General features: G+C 50.1%; 1 protein-coding gene and 1 long non-coding RNA gene across 3 annotated transcripts in view; one reads left to right on the top strand and one right to left on the bottom strand.

Annotated features, from left to right (window-relative positions):
• Nucleotides 1-8: 8 nt before the first annotated feature.
• Nucleotides 9-3,370, top strand: LOC124510314 (uncharacterized). The gene is made up of 2 exons (XR_006961671.1): nucleotides 9-2,905; nucleotides 3,041-3,370. It is a non-coding gene; the product is annotated as an uncharacterized LOC124510314 (long non-coding RNA).
• A 1,910-nt stretch (nucleotides 3,371-5,280) lies between these two features.
• WDR26 (WD repeat domain 26) overlaps nucleotides 5,281-16,749 on the bottom strand; it is a 40,175-nt gene continuing 28,706 nt past the window's right edge. For both annotated transcript variants that reach the window (XM_047077168.1, XM_047077166.1), the window contains exons 10-14: nucleotides 16,051-16,196; nucleotides 15,675-15,753; nucleotides 15,222-15,351; nucleotides 11,827-12,012; nucleotides 5,281-9,547 (exon numbers count right to left, since the gene is read on the bottom strand). In XM_047077168.1, the coding sequence (XP_046933124.1) occupies nucleotides 9,522-9,547; nucleotides 11,827-12,012; nucleotides 15,222-15,351; nucleotides 15,675-15,753; nucleotides 16,051-16,196 (567 nt within the window). In that variant the 3' untranslated portion in view covers nucleotides 5,281-9,521. The remainder of the gene's footprint in view (nucleotides 9,548-11,826; nucleotides 12,013-15,221; nucleotides 15,352-15,674; nucleotides 15,754-16,050; nucleotides 16,197-16,749) is intronic.

Here is a 16,749-nt window from a genome sequence, read left to right as displayed (position 1 = left end):
CTTTCGTGTTCTAGCCGATCCCGCTGCATTTGGTTCCCGGGGTTAATGGGTTTGGGGCAGTGATTTGGTACAAGATGCTCATCAGATTAGAGCAGGAACGGCGGGTCATCGAGGGACCCTGGAGCCCGTCACTGCTCTGCCTGGGGCCCCGCTCCCGCTCCGATGACCAATGCGTGATGTGGGAGACCTGGACGAGCCGCCCCTGCGGTTGGTGGGAGCCCCGGGGAGCACTCCCCTCTCCGGCTCCGCTGGGTGAAGTGAGCCAGGCCATTTCTGTCATTCCTGTCTGGCACCCTAACGCCACTCTCTGAAGCTCTGGCCGTGGCAGAGCCCGAGGGGTAAACCCTCTCCGTGGCGTCCGCAGTTGACGGGTGAGGGGAGGTGCTCTGCCGGTCTCCCGGGCCCCGACAGGCTCTCCCTGCGAGTGTTTGGGTCTGTGCCGGCAAAGAGCCGAGAACCTGTGACCGAAAAGGTACTTTTCTTACCTTTTCCTCTGGAGGCACCTGGCTGTTTGAGAAGAAACCTGGTTCTCTGCCTTCCTCTCTCATCTCCCGTGGCTCTTGGTGTCCCCTCGAGCTCTGAAAGCGGTGAAGCTGCGGGAGAGCACGGGCCCTCAGAGCCCAGAGACGACGGGACACCCTGGGAAGCTGGCAGGTGCTGGGGGCTGTGGCCAGAGTGGCTTCCTCTCTCCCACAAGCCCTCGGAGCCAGGCAGGAGCCCGTGCGCCCTTCCTCCTGACACGCTCGCCGTGGTTACAACTGCACAGCCGCCCGTCTCGTGTGGCTTGCGTGCGGCAGGGCCGGCGGTGACCAGTGTGGGCGTGTATTTTTAGGGGGGTCTTCCCCAGGTGACGGCGAGGGGCAAGCACCGGCTCTCAAAGCTGGGCGACGTGCTCAGGTCCGTCACCTGTGTTCCCTGGAGGGGACCCACGTCGCTGCTGCTAGAGGTGACCTCGGAGCCCCGAGGTTGGCCGAGGCCACTCCTTCCCCGTCCGTTGGCGAAGGCAAGACCCGGGGCCCCCGCCGATTGCCGAGGAAGCCAGACCGGATGTAGCTGGGGCCCCTGGGGAGAGAACACACGTGCACCCCTGTGCGTCCTCGCTCTCCAGGTGCTCTTCCAGCAGGAAGGCCCGATGGAGCAGTGCCACCCAGCCCCACTGGGTTCGAGGCCGGATTGGAGGCCGTGAAACCCGAAGCCGGGGTGGCGGAGTGTGCCGGGCCGGGCGTGACCGTCCCCAAACGTGAGTAACGCCGTCCTGGTTGTGCAGGAACTGGCAACAAGCTGGAGGCGGGGTCTGAAGCCCTGTGGGTACCGCCTAGGCACCCACCACCGGCCACGTGTACTTTGGACCAAGAGTTTGCTGCGTGGCTGACAGACGGACACATTCTGGCGAGGTGATGCTCATTCAGCTAGGCCGTTCTGGCTTCTGGGGCAAAGCCTTGTGGTTTTTGGCTATAATTTCTGTGAAAATTCTGTGAAGGTGGCAAGCAATCAACTTGTTTTTAATTAAATCTGTATTCTCTTTGGTTGGCCCTGACTGATCTGAATTCCCAGATGAGGGTCACCCAAAGCTGAAGGGCAGTGGGAACTGCGGCTGTCCCGTCCAGACTGCAGGGGTCTCAGAGGTAACTCGGTTCTGAGTCAGCTGCTCTTTCAATTCCTTGACAAAGGCTGCTTCCCCGGCACCTTTCCCAGGAGGGTCACTTTGACAACTACTCCAGGTCCCACTCCCCGAGGGCCCTGGCGGGACCTGACCTTGGCTCCCCGGTGAGCCCCTCCACGTTCAGTGAAATCGATAATCTGTCAGTGACAGTGTGACAGAGTTGAGGCGGAGGAGGAACGGATCTCCTTTGACAGCTGATCCCACGTTTATTTCGCAGACTGGATGCATGTGAGGGGAGCGCCGTGCTCGGCGGGCCCATTAAAAGGGACGTGTCCGGCTGTCCATCCATCCTCCCCGTCAGGATTCGTGTGGCCGCACGGGAACATACTGACTTTTGAAGACAGAGAAGGGACTGGTTAATGGTATTTGGTAATTTTGTATCAGCTACAGTGATTGGTCACGGGTATTCTTGTTTTATGCGTAATCTGCTCCCTCCCCCTACTGTTCTGAAGTCAGATGATTTTGAATATGAGACATCATTACATCTGTGCTATCTTGGCCACATCTCTGTAGGATAAGGGTCCTGAAAACACACGGCCACGGTACCGATATCCTACATAAATGCGATCTCTTGGTCCGAAGTATCTGGTTGGTGCTCACATGTCCCCCGTTGGCTCACAAGCGTTTCCGTTGGTTTGTTCTGGATCCAAACCAGATTTACACATCTCCTCCAGTTAATGTCTCCTCCTCCGCTAGGTTCCCTCCGGTCTTCCGGCAATCTGTTGGAAGAAGCTGGGTCGTCTGACCCGGGTCAGGTCAGCTCGGGTCGTGTGTCGTGCAGAAGCTCCATCTTCCGGATTTTGCCGACTGCATCGTCTGTGCTGACTTTTCAGCCCGTCTTCAAGCACAGTTTGCCGAGCGACTCCGCACACGCCCTGTGTTACTGAGCCGAGCGCCCAACACCGTTAGCTGCGCCTGCAGGTCAGGGGGCACGAAGTAACTTGTGTCAATCACCACACGTCCAGTGATCGGATTTAGAGTCAGGTCTGAAGATTCCAGAACCTGTGATTTTAACCACTACGCTATAAATTTATGCACTCTGAAGATGCGCAAACTTACTGTGGGGGCTCTCCTCTATGAAACTTCCCGCGTCTGTTTTATGGGCCACTTATGTGGAGAGAAGTCTCTTGATAGACTTTCGAGACTGCCATTTTCTTCTCTGAGCTGCGCAGTCGGCCAGAACCAGCGGGCCCTTCCAATCTTCGCCGACCTTTGCCAAGTTTGAATGGTTTTGAGTCCAAGGTAAGTGGCTACCTACGGACCAAGGGAGTTTGTTCTTGGTGGTGCTTAAGCACGTGCGCTCGGAGGCACCCAGCTCAGAGGCCCCGCGCCTGCAGACCGGTTCGTTTGAGCCCATTTGTCTCGTCTGTAAACCAGGCGCTGGAGTCCGTGCCCCGTGAAGCCACCGGAGAACGAAAGAAAAGCACGGGAAGCGGCTGGACGGCGGCCTGAGTGCCCACCGCGTGGGGACCTCCCTCCTCGGCCAGACAGATGCGTGGTGCCGCGGCTGGTCCCTGTCCATCCCCTCCCCGCTCGGGCTCCTGCTTCCTGGCCTCGCTGCCGAGGTCACAAGCGCGGGCTCTGCACCAGCATGGAGCGCCAGCTGAAATGTGTTCCCAAATGGGACTCGCAGTCTGGAAGCTGAACCGCTTACATGGTCCCGGGTTTAGAAGAGCAAGACTGTGGAATCACAGGGGGATTTGAACCCCAGACCCGCCACCCCTTAGTCACGTTCGCCTCGTGAGGCCGGGCTAGATCACCGGCACAAAGGGACCCTCTCGCTCACAGGGACTACGTAACACGCACACTGGGCACGCCTGGCACCTGACAGACGTCCCGAGGCCCCGCACGTGTGCCAGGAAGGAGAGCAGGGACAGAAGTGAAAGCAGGCATACTTGCTCGGGGCGGGGGGGAGGTCTCTGTGGATAAGGAGACTGAGGCTTGCTGGAACGTTCTTTGCGTGCAAGCCCACGAATGGGGACAAAGCTCACCGAAACACACCTGCCTGCCTGAGAAAGGCTCGGGCACGTTCACTTAAAGCCTGTTTTCCTTTGCAAACTGTAGCTTTAAGAGCCAGAAGACAGGGTGCCTGGGGGGCTCGGTCGGGACTCTTGATTTAGGCTCAGGTCATGATCTCACGGTTTGTGGGTTCGAGCCCCGTGTCAGGCTCTGTGGTGATGGTGCGGAGTCTGCTTGGGATTCTCTCTCCCCCTCTCTCGCTGCCGCTCCTCCACTCATGCGTGCTCTCTTTCAAAATAAATACGCTTAACAAAAAAAATACAACTTGCACACTTAGATTCGTGAAGGCTGGAAAATTCTCCGTGCCGGACACCGGGCTCTGACACAAGAGCTGACGTGCAGATGAACAGTTGGAGTTTCCAAATCCGCGAAGGAGCGCCTTACTTAAAACACATAGATCCCCCTAGCCCGGCTCTGGTGGCCGCCAGCCCCCCATTACCTGCCTGCCTGGTGCTGGCCTGTCACAGGTGAACGTCCTTCTGTGCAGGCTGCTGCCGCTGGCCAGAAGCACCTTACAGCTCTTTCCCTTTCTCTGTAAGCACAGCTGTGCGGTGGGTTTGCACACACTGAATGCTTTCTCCATGGAAATGTTTAAATTCTCCAAGTAAGAACTACAGAATTATTCATGAGGAAATACATTTTTCAATTTTTAACAAAATGTTTATTTTTGAAAAAGAGACACAGCAGGAGCGGGGGAGGGTGAGAGAGAGAGGGAGACACAGAAGCCGAAGCAGCTCCAGGCTCCGAGCTGTCGGCACAGAGCCCGACGTGAGGCTCGAACCCGCGAACCACGAGATCGTGGCCTGGGCCGAAGTCATACTCTCAACCGACTGAGCCACCCAGGTGCCCCAGGAAATAAATTTTAATCTCAAACTGGAAGCATATTTTCTCCGCTGATCAACGTATCCAACTCCTAATGCAGAAATTCAGGTGCAGTGACATTTTTTAACAAAATGGAGCAGGCATGTGGTTCCTTTAAAATGCAAGTATCCCTTAATTTTTTCCTAAAGTAATCCATCCATGATTGCACAACTGCGCTTTACAAAAGACGTCCCAGGGACGCCTGCGTGGCTCGGTCGGTCGAGTGTCCAACTTCAGCAACTTCAGTCCAGGTCACGGTCTCGTCCGCGGTTCGTGAGGTCAACCCCACGTCAGCGCAGAGCTCGCTTGGGATTCGGTCTCCCCACTCCCTGCCCCTCCCCAGCTTGCGCTCTCTCAAAAGTAAACATTAAAAACAACCTCCAGGGAAACAGAGGAAAGTCAAATTCAGCAAATCCATTGTTTTAGGTTAAAAGTCATACTATGTAAGCATTCAGATGAGTGGATATTAGAGGAGATTTAACACGGCAACAATTTCTTATTCATTCTGTTTATTGGATTGAGAGGGAATACAAACAATTGGGTAAGTGCTATGCACTGACACGGAAAAGGTGTATTAAAAAAAAAAAAAATCCCAGTAAAGCAAATCAAAGTTAATGTAGTTTCAATTGAACAAAATTTTAAAGACGCTTAATATACTACACATTTATAAAATAAAAGTTAACAAAGAATGTTTTGTAAATAATTAGTAGAACAGGTGAAAATAAATACCGGAGACCTGAAGTTTTTTATGCTTTAATGAAATAATAAAGCCAAGAAATTTAAACTACTAAATATAATCTGAGAGGCAGTTAAAAAAAAAAAAAAAACAGAAACAAAAAACCAGAACTCCCCCAAATTTAAGAACACAATCCTTTGAAACACTGAATCAGTCCATAGCAATAGTTATTACATACCGAAAGCTCTAAGCGTTAACTAGTTCCACCACAATGCCATGTAAATCTTGACAATTTAGGTATCTTGAGATCAACACTTAAGTTCTTTCCCTGATCTCTACAGCTTGGTTTGTTAAAGTACATACATGCTTTTGTGGATCTATTCCCCTCGCCACACACACACGTTTTTCAAGGAGCCAATGACATTTTTTCCATCCGTGCCTAAAAATGTTACGACTCCGTTTTAGCACATTGACCCCGGTAACGCAAACGTTTAAGCGTGGGGGACACATCTGAGTCTTATAAAAATATACCAGTATTAACCAGACCTTGAGTTCAGAGAGGGCACTTCACATGTGCACGAGACTTCCTAAAATTGACACGAAGAGCCCAGAAAGCTGTTTCTAGGGCTTTTTATGAGTTCGGTACGCTCTCTTGCACACAGACACACAACACGCACGCGTTTTTACACTAGTAGTTTCATTCAGTCCAGCCTACCCGGACTAAGTAGACAGGGGGCGGGCTTTTATGGATTTCGTTTCTGCAACTAGAGGGCAGCTACTGTGACAACAGCTCAACAACACTGAGGATTGCAACGAAGTTCACCCTGTTTTTAGAAAGTGTCTAAGCGTAAAGAAACGCAAATTCACCTCTTCTCTTAAAGTGAGCAGTTTCGATGGAATCGGGGATGGTTTTGAAAACCCAAGGACTCTTTTGGAGAGGAACGCCGAAAGACAGTTGCGGAAGTCTAAACGGGAAGTTAAAAATTAAAGCGAGGTACGTGTACGTCTTAGAGACGGGACCAAAAGGATATTAAGAAAAACGTCTTCTTTCCTCCCCATTCAAAAGCTGCCATTCTTCTGCTGTGAAAGAACCTGACAGATATCTCCCTTTCAAGAGATGTACGATATATTTACCACCGTGAGCAGAGTGCTAGGTCAGTTCTTGTGTGCAGGAAACAACATCCTAAAAAAGAAAATTTCAAGGTGGGGAGGGGTGGGGAAGAAGGGTTTTCTATTAATGTCACGGAACGCCACTCTAGAGGGAGAACACGCTTAAGAACGAAAAAATCGTATTTCTACGAGCGGGATTTCAGACTAAAATACTGACGAGGAGTTAGGATTTTTTTTCCCCCCTTACAACTAGGCAGGTGACTCGAATCACTTAGTTTGTATTTAAAGTTAAGTAATCCCTTTTGCTCTCCCACCCACGAACACCGGCCAATCCGTGGGGACGCTCGCCGGCACAATCTCCTGTTTAAGCGACTTACCTGGTTTAAACACAACATGTCTGCCTGACCTAGAGGAGCAGCGGGAACGCGGAGGGTAGGGACGCTAGCGGTCACCCCTCCCCGCCCCCCCTCCCCCAACTTCTCCGTCGCCACCCCCACCCGCCTCACATCCGACACTGTACTGTCGACAACCGATTGTTTGGAGGCAAAAGGCATTCCATTTTAGACTTGCCCTAGCCCTTAATCAACCAACAAGAACAAAAACATTTTTAAGCACATGGAAATGAGCCTACTAACCTGATTTTTGGAGCCCAAATTCTCCACTCTAGTTTTGATCTATGTGCAAAAAGTATTGGTACTTTTCAGTTTCTACGTTAGTACGTTGTACCGGCTTGGCCGTCCCCTTGCTCTCGAGCCTACGCAGAGACTAGAGCCCTGGCGGAGCTGGTCACTTCATAGCTACGGGCCACCCCCGGCCTGCCCTACGGGCCCCCGCGCGGCAGGTGCAGGAGCGGGCACGGTGAGGCACCCCCGTGTGCGGGACACCGCGGGGTCCTCGGCATCATCGTTACTCCGCCTTAGTGGAGTTCTGTTCCCTGGCCAGCGTGTCTCCCTTTTATTCCGCTTTTTTAGAGGTCCTCAACTACCCGCGGAGCACTGGGCTCCTGCGTGGGGGCGGCCGGGTGCAGTGGGAGGAGCGGAGGCCGAAGCCCACGGACGGGCGCGGACCTCAGGGAGCGCGCTGGACCTAACCTGTCAGCAGCCGTGGCGTTTCTGGGCCCACAGTTCGTCAGAGATGCTACTGTGGAGACGGGGTGCATTGCCTAACGGCTTCGGGGCGGAAAACTGTACTGCGGGAAAGAGAAGTTGCCACTGAATTATATACAGTTACCAATGAAGACTTTTATTCAAGCTTAAAGTAAGAAGTAATTTTAGTTAAGAAAAATGAAGTACCAGATAAACTGTAACAGATCGTTATTGTAACTTAGAAGTATCAAAACAGGAATTCTTGATTCTCTAAGTGGGGGTCTCTGCAAAATGGAGCTTAAAGAAATCTTTTACATACCAATTTGATAAAATCATCTGCTGACACGGTCTGTAGCTTCCTCTTACTATGAGCTTTTGGGAGAATCCGTGCTATTTTAAGGCCAATTGTGTTTTTCTTTCGTCTCCCCTCCCTGACGTCCCCGCCCCCACAGGAGAGTCCCTGACACCCGAGCCCTTCTCGCTCTGCTCTGAGGGTCCCGGGCCCCAGAGGGGACTTGGCACAGGCCCTTTTCCTCGCCAGAACCTCATCTCGGGGGCACCCCCGCTCCTCTCCCCACCGTAACAGCCGCGGTCCCCTCGGACCCTCTGCCGGAACGGGGAGGTGGTTCCCAAGGAGACGAAGTACGCACGCCGCGTCCAGCTGTTACGGGGTTTAAAAGCACAATGTGAACGGGAGGCTTTTGGCTTCTTTCAGACGTGAACTTCTCAGGATTGAAAGTGCTTTCCCACGGAGGACACCTTTCCTTGAACTACCAGGGGAGGGGGAGGCAAAGACTACCCACAGCACCAGTTTGGAATGAGGTTCAGTCTGGCAAGATCTGAAAAACTGAGGAGGAGCGTTCTGTACGTGTACGTCCCTCGACAGGTCAAAACGTTACGGGCAGTTCAGACACAGGACTAGGAGGTGTGAAACCCAGTTTCGGTCTGTGCCCTGTGGAGTCTTCTAACACGCTGGGTCATGCTATGAACTTCCCCGGTGGTCACACCTGCTTTCCACTCGTGCCGGACCCCACCAGAGCAGACCTCCAAGCCGGGAACAGCTCGGAACATGCTTTGCGGAAAGCCTACACTGACTCACTACCGAGCTCTCCTGTTGGTATAGGCTTAAAATTCTCTTTTGGAATCTTGAATTTCTTCGACATCAGGTACTGATGTTCCTTCGGGGAAAAAAAAAAAAAACCAAAAAAAAAAAAAAACAAAAGGGGGGGAAACCTCCAAGGGGTTACTCTGGATTTCCTGTGTAATGTCCTTCCAAGCTCTGTTTCTGACCAAGTCTCATGTGGGATTCCGGAAGAGCGTCAGTTTTACTGCGTATCTTAAGTCATAGAGGAAACTTTTTTTTTAAGCTGGTTTAGATTCCAAATGTATACAAATGAAGTCACTTTAATCCTATAAATACTTCTTAATTTATTTTTAAAAAATTGTGCTGTTAACCCTTTTACGGGGCAACAAGCTATGTGAAAAGTACAAAACTTTTTGTCAAATGTAATATTGAGAGTGCTTTTGACATAGTTCACTGGTTTGTCATCTGGATCAGTATCTACTGCGCAACGGGCAAAGGCTAGAATCCATGAACCAAGCTGCAAAGATCTCAAGCTAAATAAGGCGGAAAGATTTGGAGAAACAAAAGAAGGAAATTCTTTCCTATCCAATGTGTACTCTTCAGACTAATGCACTCCTTCTATCAAGCCTTCTAAACTGTTAAATAAAGTTTTCCAAACAAGCATTTAAACTTCATTACACAGAAGAGCAACAAGAATGGTGTCCCACCAGACAAAAGGCGGGAGGGAAAACAATATATATACGGAGTTCGGTGGGTAAGCCTGAATGTAGCACAGTCCTTCACAACCGATGGGGGCGATTCAACATGGCGTCCAACAACGTTCTAACGACGTGCTTCATCTCAACTGGTTACTATGAAGCAAGGTGTAAATGTTTGGCCCCAATCGGGCTTCAGAAATGGTTCTTTTTTTCATGACGAGCATGTCTGTCCAGCTATCAATCATGTTTGTTTGCACCAAATCCCAAGCCATTAAAATACGACTAATTTTAAGTTAAACAGAAGCCGTCTGCTCCACACTCGCCATCAACTATCCATGCTACTGCATTCCTCTGAATGAAGACAAGACGAAGAAATGTGTTTGGAGGGCGGGGAGGAGGTGGGGGGGGGAGGGGGAGGGGAGAGGGGAGGGGAAGAAAAAAGTTACCAGTTAGTAAGTTTTAATATCAGCATCGTGACATTACAACCCGTACTCCCACTGAAAAATAATCACGCCAAGGCACACGCTTGACATTTCCACCATAATCATTAAAACCAAGTGTTTGTATCAGGTCTTAACTTGGGACAGTCTACATTCATTACTCTGTTCCCCAAGTGAACGATCACACTAGACTCTCACGGCCCTGCGACCATGGCCTTGCTTCGCCCGTCTCAAGGTCTGCAGTCATCAGCCTCCCCTCTCTGGCTGTGGGTCGGCCACACACGACACACACAACACACCCACTTAAGCGCACAACTCAACAGTTACTACCGGTACGTCCACAGGACTGTACAACCGTCACCTCCATCAACTGCGGAATGTTTTCGTCACCTGTTGGCACTCGTCCGCAAACACCGGCCCCCAGCCCGTCTACTTTCAGTGTCTGGGGGTATGCCTGCTCAGGACGTTTCATACAAACGGAATCACACTCAGCGGTCTTTCGTGCCATCCAGGCCGTAGCAGCGTCACCGCCTGTGAACTCTACCGTTATCATAAAAGGATCTTACTTAGGGTGTCATGGTTTTTGGAGGTTGTTTTCTTCAGCCTCACCTATACTTTTCAAAATTTCTATTCCAAACAGGTGTTCATTTAAAAAAAAAAAAAAAAAGTTTCTTCGAGTGGGGGATAAAGAACCAGAAGCGTGCTACCCAGAAGGCGTAAGAGCCACATATCCGGTTACACAGAAGCATTTTTCCTGTTTTAGGGCTATGTGTCTCTGGCTCTATCGACATTGCCAAAACCCAAGGCAGAGCCGTTGACCCGGACCAGAGCTCAGAGCCGCACCACATCCGGTGCATCCACATCAACTAAGCACCCCCCCCCCCGCCCCCCGAGCAGCACAGCGGCTCTTCACTGCCACAGAGAGAGAAGCTCAAGGGTGTGTCTAAGATAAATCCACTCAGAAGGTCAATCTGTTACCACAGACCGAAGATTCTTCTTTGCCTTCAAATCTTATTTGAAGAGACAACTTCCAAATGACTGATAAGGTTAGAAACGCACGTACGACCAGTGACGGACGTATGCAACGTAGAGCCCCGGCCCAGAAACTGAAACAGGACAACGAACGGAGCGGAGGCTGAGTCCTCATGGCTTTCCCTGAGGAAGCGGGTCTGCCGTGCGGTGACGCACAGGCCAACGGCCCTTCGGGCCCTGAACCACCGAGCAGTGGGTTCACAAACTTCACCCCTGTCGTCCTTCAGGCTCCCGCTCTCATCTGACAGCAGCCGGTTGCCTTTCTGGCTCATTTATGTGGGACAAAATGAACGCAAATCTCCTCTCGGTTTTCTAGGTCAGGGACTTCCTTCTAAGCAAACAAAACACTTCACCTGCTCTGTGTGAAAGCGGAGTTAAGTCCTTTCCATAAACCTTCTCATCACGTCTTCCCTCCAGCCACAATGTCTTGCTCAACGGAGCCTTGTCCTCCACTGTTCACTTCCTCGCTCTGGGCCTGCTTCGTTACCAAGCATTCCAAGGTCGTGAGAAAACCCTCTTGGATTCGGGACTCGAAGGCCGGCAGCGCTCGAGTGAGGCCTGGCCCAACTCCGTCTGGAACCCTCCAGAACTGAGGGTAAACGTGTCTCTCGGAGGGCCAGGAGGATTTGTGCAAGACCGCACACGAACGACCAGGCCGGCATGCTGCCTGGCCCCAAGGTACGGGGGATGTTCAGTTTCCTTCCCTCTCCTCTGCACAGGGGCTGGGGTGCCACATGGTGCCATACAGGTTTATTTTTAAGAGTAAAATCCATAATCAAGATCGTTCTAAAGTGGTTCACATTTTGGACAATGGCTAGTTCTCGTGGGTATAAAAATATAAAATGCTTCCTGCATCATGAAGCAAGATGATTTTCCATACGCTGTTGAACTGACCACAGCCAGAGGATATGAAGGAGGTGGCACATTCCAGTTTATTCTCCCCACTGTCACCACGCACACACACGCACACACGTGCACACCCCCCACCCCACCCCCCCGCCTCTCACATTGCTTACACTCCTGTGAAGGGAGAGCGTATACAGCCTCTAAATGAGGGAGAACATAAATTCTGTCCCACGCTTAAAAGTCCTGAAACTTTACAACGAGTGGGGCCCTGTTCCGTCAGGAGGGAGCCTGGCTGCCGTGCAGTGGGGTTACCTTCAATATTCTGGTGGTCTATAAAAGGTGCTGGTCCCCATATTCTAACAGTGCCGTCATCGGAGGCGCTGGCCATCAGGGATGGGATCTGTGGGTTCCAGCTCACGCAGTTGACTGTGCGCGTGTGCCCTGTCAGCTCTGCGATGGGCAGTTCACTACGTTTGTGCCAGATGTAAACCTTGTGATCTGAACAAACGGCAATTCAAAGAAAAGTTAGGGAGTTGTCCTAGTGACCTTCAATTTTTTATTCGCTACACACAGAACATGTGACGTGATCAAGATGTGCCACGAGCAGCTCGATAAATTACCTTCCGAAAAAAGCCATTTTAACAAAATACACATTTCCCTGTTAAAGGTGATTGATCAGCCCTCAAGTCATCACAGAATCTGCAATGTTCTGTAAGACCTGAGCAACAGTCTACATCTTCTGACGTGAACAAACCTAGGACAGAGACAATAAATGCTAGGGAAACTGGACGTGACAGAAAAGCTATGTGTCCAAATTCAGCAACAGCAATGACACAGGTGACAGCGGACCCCTCGCGGGGTGTGTAGCGCACACTAGGTCCCGGACACCGTGTCCTGGGCCTACACGGTGCTGCCCACGCCCTTTCCGGGCTCGGGGACAGCGGAGGCTCTGAAGCCGCGGCTACTCAATGCCCGGCCACCCTCCACCACCGACCAGCCCCGTTGCTGTGGACACATAACCCGCTCCTGGCGACACTGCAGCCGTAAAGGAGGGACTGGACTTACCTTATCATGCACGAGGGTAAAATGAGTTTGTGTAAGGAACAGAGTTTTGAAAAGAGCCTGGCACAGAGGAGACACCACGTGTTACCATGAAGTGATGGTCCTTAAACAGAGGGCAGAATCCTGGCTGAGTCAGAAAAGCATTCAACCTCAAGACGTGCCACTAGTGGCCAGCGTGGGAACTCCTGGTGGGGGGGTGGGAAAGGACGACGTCCTGGCTTCAGAACGTCTAACGTGACGATGTGAGGCTGGGCTGCCTCTGAGCATCCCGCGTGCGTGTGTGAAGCAAAAGTGGAGACTCCCGCAGGAGAACTAGCGGAGCTCGCCAGAAGGCGTATGCTGCTCGATCATTTCTCCTTGCAGAAGAAGAAAAAACACGGAGAAAGACCGGCAGATTAGCCCCGCTGCCCCCCGAACTGGAGGAGCTCCAAAGAAGGACACCACAGGTCTGAAGAGCGTGAAGGTGCCTGCCTACTGTGGGGAGCACTTTGTGAGCACACACCCACGGAGTGTGCGGCTGAGGCATGGCTCAGGGTCAGAGCCACCGGCTTGCTGACCGAGCCCTGCCGGCTGCCACCGTCCAGGGCACCCACAGCTCACGCAAGGGCAAAAAAATAAAGCAAGTTTTTTTATATCACCAGCACAATGAACACGCTTGAGTAACAGCAGAACTCTTCTGGGAAAAGGTTTCCTCATTGCTCTATTTTATACTGCTGTTCACGTGTTTGGGGATTTGGAAGGTTCTTGAAATATTTTCCTTGCAAACGAACGACAGGTGGATTAATGTGACCGTCTCGGGACAGGAGACATTCACTACATCCGCTTGGCGCTCAGGACGTTTTCAGAACCGCTCTACCACCCGGACTTGAGAACGCGCGTCTCACTATTCCAGGTATGTGTCACTTGCAGCCCCGAAGAGAACATACTGTGCTGTGCTCACAGTATTCATCGTTAGTTCAAAGTCTGTTCGGGGCCTAGAATGAAGGACTGTGTCACTGGCGACAGAGGCGGCCAGAAGGCTCTCCGGGCATTTCTAGGGCACGTGTGCCATTCGGAAGGGCCGTGAGGCTGAAGAGGGGGAGCAGGGCTGCGAGAGACCCGGGGGGGGAAGTGGGCAGGCAGGCAGAAGGCTTCCCAAGTGTGGACCGTGTCAAAGTAGGAGCCAAGGCGGAATCCGGGTGAAAATAAATGATTACACTACCAGGAAAAAAAAAGGATTTCTAACTGCAAAGACATAAACTTTTCAAAAGTGTCACCTACAAACCACTCTTCTCAATCTTATCTGTTTTTTTTTTTTTTTTTTTAGTGAAAGAAACAACAGATAAATTCGTATGCTTCATATGAATCCCTAAAGGTCTTTGTCCTGATTCTTTTTTTTTTTAAAGTTTACTTTTGAGAGAGTGAGTGAAAGTGGGGGAAGGGTAGAGAGAGAGGGAGAGAGAATCCCAAGCAGGCTCCATGCTGTCAGTGCAGAGCCTAACGCGCGGCTCGAACTCATGAACCGTGAGATCACGACCTGAGCGGAAATCAAGAGTCCGACGCTTGGCCGACAGAGCCACCTGGGGCGGCCCTGTTCTAGTTCTTAAGTACATCTCATACTCAGAGGAAAAACTCCTGTGTTACTCTGTGATCCTCTGTGTACTGACAAGACAGTACCCGGGTAGCAAACATGGAACATTAGCAACATAATGCAGTACCTTGGTCTAGGTTGTAAAACTAGATTCAGTACTTTTTTTTTTATTAAAATTTTTTTTTTTTAATTTTTTTTTTTTTCAACGTTTATTTATTTTTGGGACAGAGAGAGACAGAGCATGAACGGGGGAGGGGCAGAGAGAGAGGGAGACACAGAATCGGAAGCAAGCTCCAGGCTCTGAGCCATCAGCCCAGAGCCCGACGCAGGGCTCGAACTCCCGGACCGCGAGATCGTGACCTGGCTGAAGTCGGACGCTTAACCGACTGCGCCACCCAGGCGCCCCGATTCAGTACTTTTAAAAGTGACTTAAATAACTTGCTGCCCTAGTACTCAGAACAGTACAGTGGGTACTCAACGTGGCCAATGAAAATTTTCAGTAATTTCCCATGACTTGTATTTCTTTCACCTTAAAAGGTACACTAACTCTCAGTACTTACTCACCTACCTATGTTGCGTATTTTAAACAATTTCTCTCTTAAACCGGACTACTTTGGGAACAAGCCTGCCTGAAACACTGATGTTAGCCAACTGGAGAGCACATTTACTCTGCAAGGCAGTAGAGACTCTTCTAGAACTTCAGCTTTTCTGAGACTGTAAGAATTATCAAACTCTATTATTCTCTTTGGCCATCACAAAACCACTAAAGATCTAGCGATCGTCAATTTTGTCTAAGTTCAGCTAAATCATCATAATCAACCTGACTTTTTATAGATCCTACTAACCTCTGAACGCCACCAGCCTCATGAAAAGAGCAGGCCGGCATTTGAAAGAGTTTGGATTTAAGTGAACCTTGATGTGACGCACGCGCCAAGCGTGACCAGTGCTCTCTTACAATTTTTACCCGTGTTAACACCCTGAGTCTGCCCGGCAACATGGCCACCTTCACACACGGAGACGGTCACAGAGCTCCCACCCCATCCGTACACACGGTCCCGCAGTGCACACGACTTACCTTCACTGCCACTAGCGATGAAGTCCTCGTTATGGCCTCCAAAACATGAATGAATCGTATAAAACCCTTGCGTGACACCTTGATACTTTCTTACTAAAACTCTGTCTTGCAAGTCCCATAAATGAACTCCCTGTAGGCAAAAGAAAATGGACATATTTATTGTCCCTCAATTCAAAAGATTTTTAAAAAGTCATCTGTGAATTTCCCTTTGCTTGATGGAACAGTTTTAGTGTCTCGTTACACAAAATGCCAATGTTCTGATAAATTTATGGTTGACTCTACACCTTTAAAGGTCAAACACGTGTGGTAAAATTTAAGAATCTGTAAAAACAGCAGTCTTGAAGAAAAAGTATTTGTAGAAATATTCGTTTATACACACACGCACACACACACCCCAAAAATCGCAATTAAAATCTGAACCACACTAACTCTTTGAGAGAACGAGAAGCTTACCTGAGTTGCTACATTTAACAAAGCTAACCGGCCGTTCTTGGAAATAGTAAAAGACATAATGGGGTGATCTTCTTGTACTCTGTAACCAGAAAATAATCTGTCAGAAGCAACATACTGAAAATCAAGACATTCAAATGATCAAAATGTAACCTGTTCTACTAGCTTAAAGACCACGGTTCTGTCTGTAGTCACCGCTACGCACTATTTTAATCAAGGAAGAAAATCTGAGTTTCTGGTTACTCGGCACCACCAGACCCGCCAATCCAAACAGGCAAACCAAATCCACAACATAAAAACTCTTCTTCTACAATAGCAAGTTCCACCACACGTTTTAACATGAATCAACGAATATTTAACGGGTACAAAAAATAGTTACATGTTCCTATCTGTAAGGTCCTCGAAGTTGTACCCCCGGATTCGCTGGTGTGTATCCGATGCCAGAACCGTCTTGCCGTCGCTCAAGCACCAGAGGCATTGCACTCTGACCCCTTCCCAGGAGTCAAGGAGGTTACCATCTAAGTCCTGAGGAGAAAAGCACCATTTAGCCCCAAAGCTGACCAGCACGTGGAAAGCAAACAAAGAATCTCTTGGCAACGTCTTTCTGCAGCAACGTTTGTTTTTTCCTGATCTCAACTTAATTGTTCCACGACTGGTTTTAGTCACAAAAATTTGAATACAGGGCAAATTGCATTACAACAATAAAACTGTTGGGGGGGGGGGACCTCTGTAAAATCCATCTTTCCTTCAATAACCAGCCAGGCACAGGCAAATACAATAAATAGAAAGAATCCCTAAATTCCAAGTAAGGGCCTCGCTACTATTGGAAAAGAATTCAAACGCTCCTTTAAGATGCATTATACTGAGGTTTATCCTAACCACTCAGAAGCTGTGATCTGGAAAAGGTTGCTGACACGGTAACTGCAGCTTTACGGAAGCCAGAACATGCTACAGCACTTTAAAAACTTGTAACGTGCTCCAGTGTGTCATGTGTTCTACAGATCACAGCTCCCAGGATTATCATCTTGTTGAATGTTCCAAGGTCGGAGAGGCACCCTGTTCCCGTTCCCCAGGGGGC

Source organism: Lynx rufus, unplaced genomic scaffold (genome assembly GCF_022079265.1).
Source record: "Lynx rufus isolate CCGP_SWC_20201006 ecotype Redwood Valley unplaced genomic scaffold, mLynRuf1.p SCAF_15, whole genome shotgun sequence".
Classification (NCBI taxonomy): Eukaryota; Metazoa; Chordata; class Mammalia; order Carnivora; family Felidae; genus Lynx; species Lynx rufus.
The sequence above is the reverse complement of the archived record's forward strand: the minus strand, read 5'-3'. Positions and strand labels throughout refer to the sequence as shown.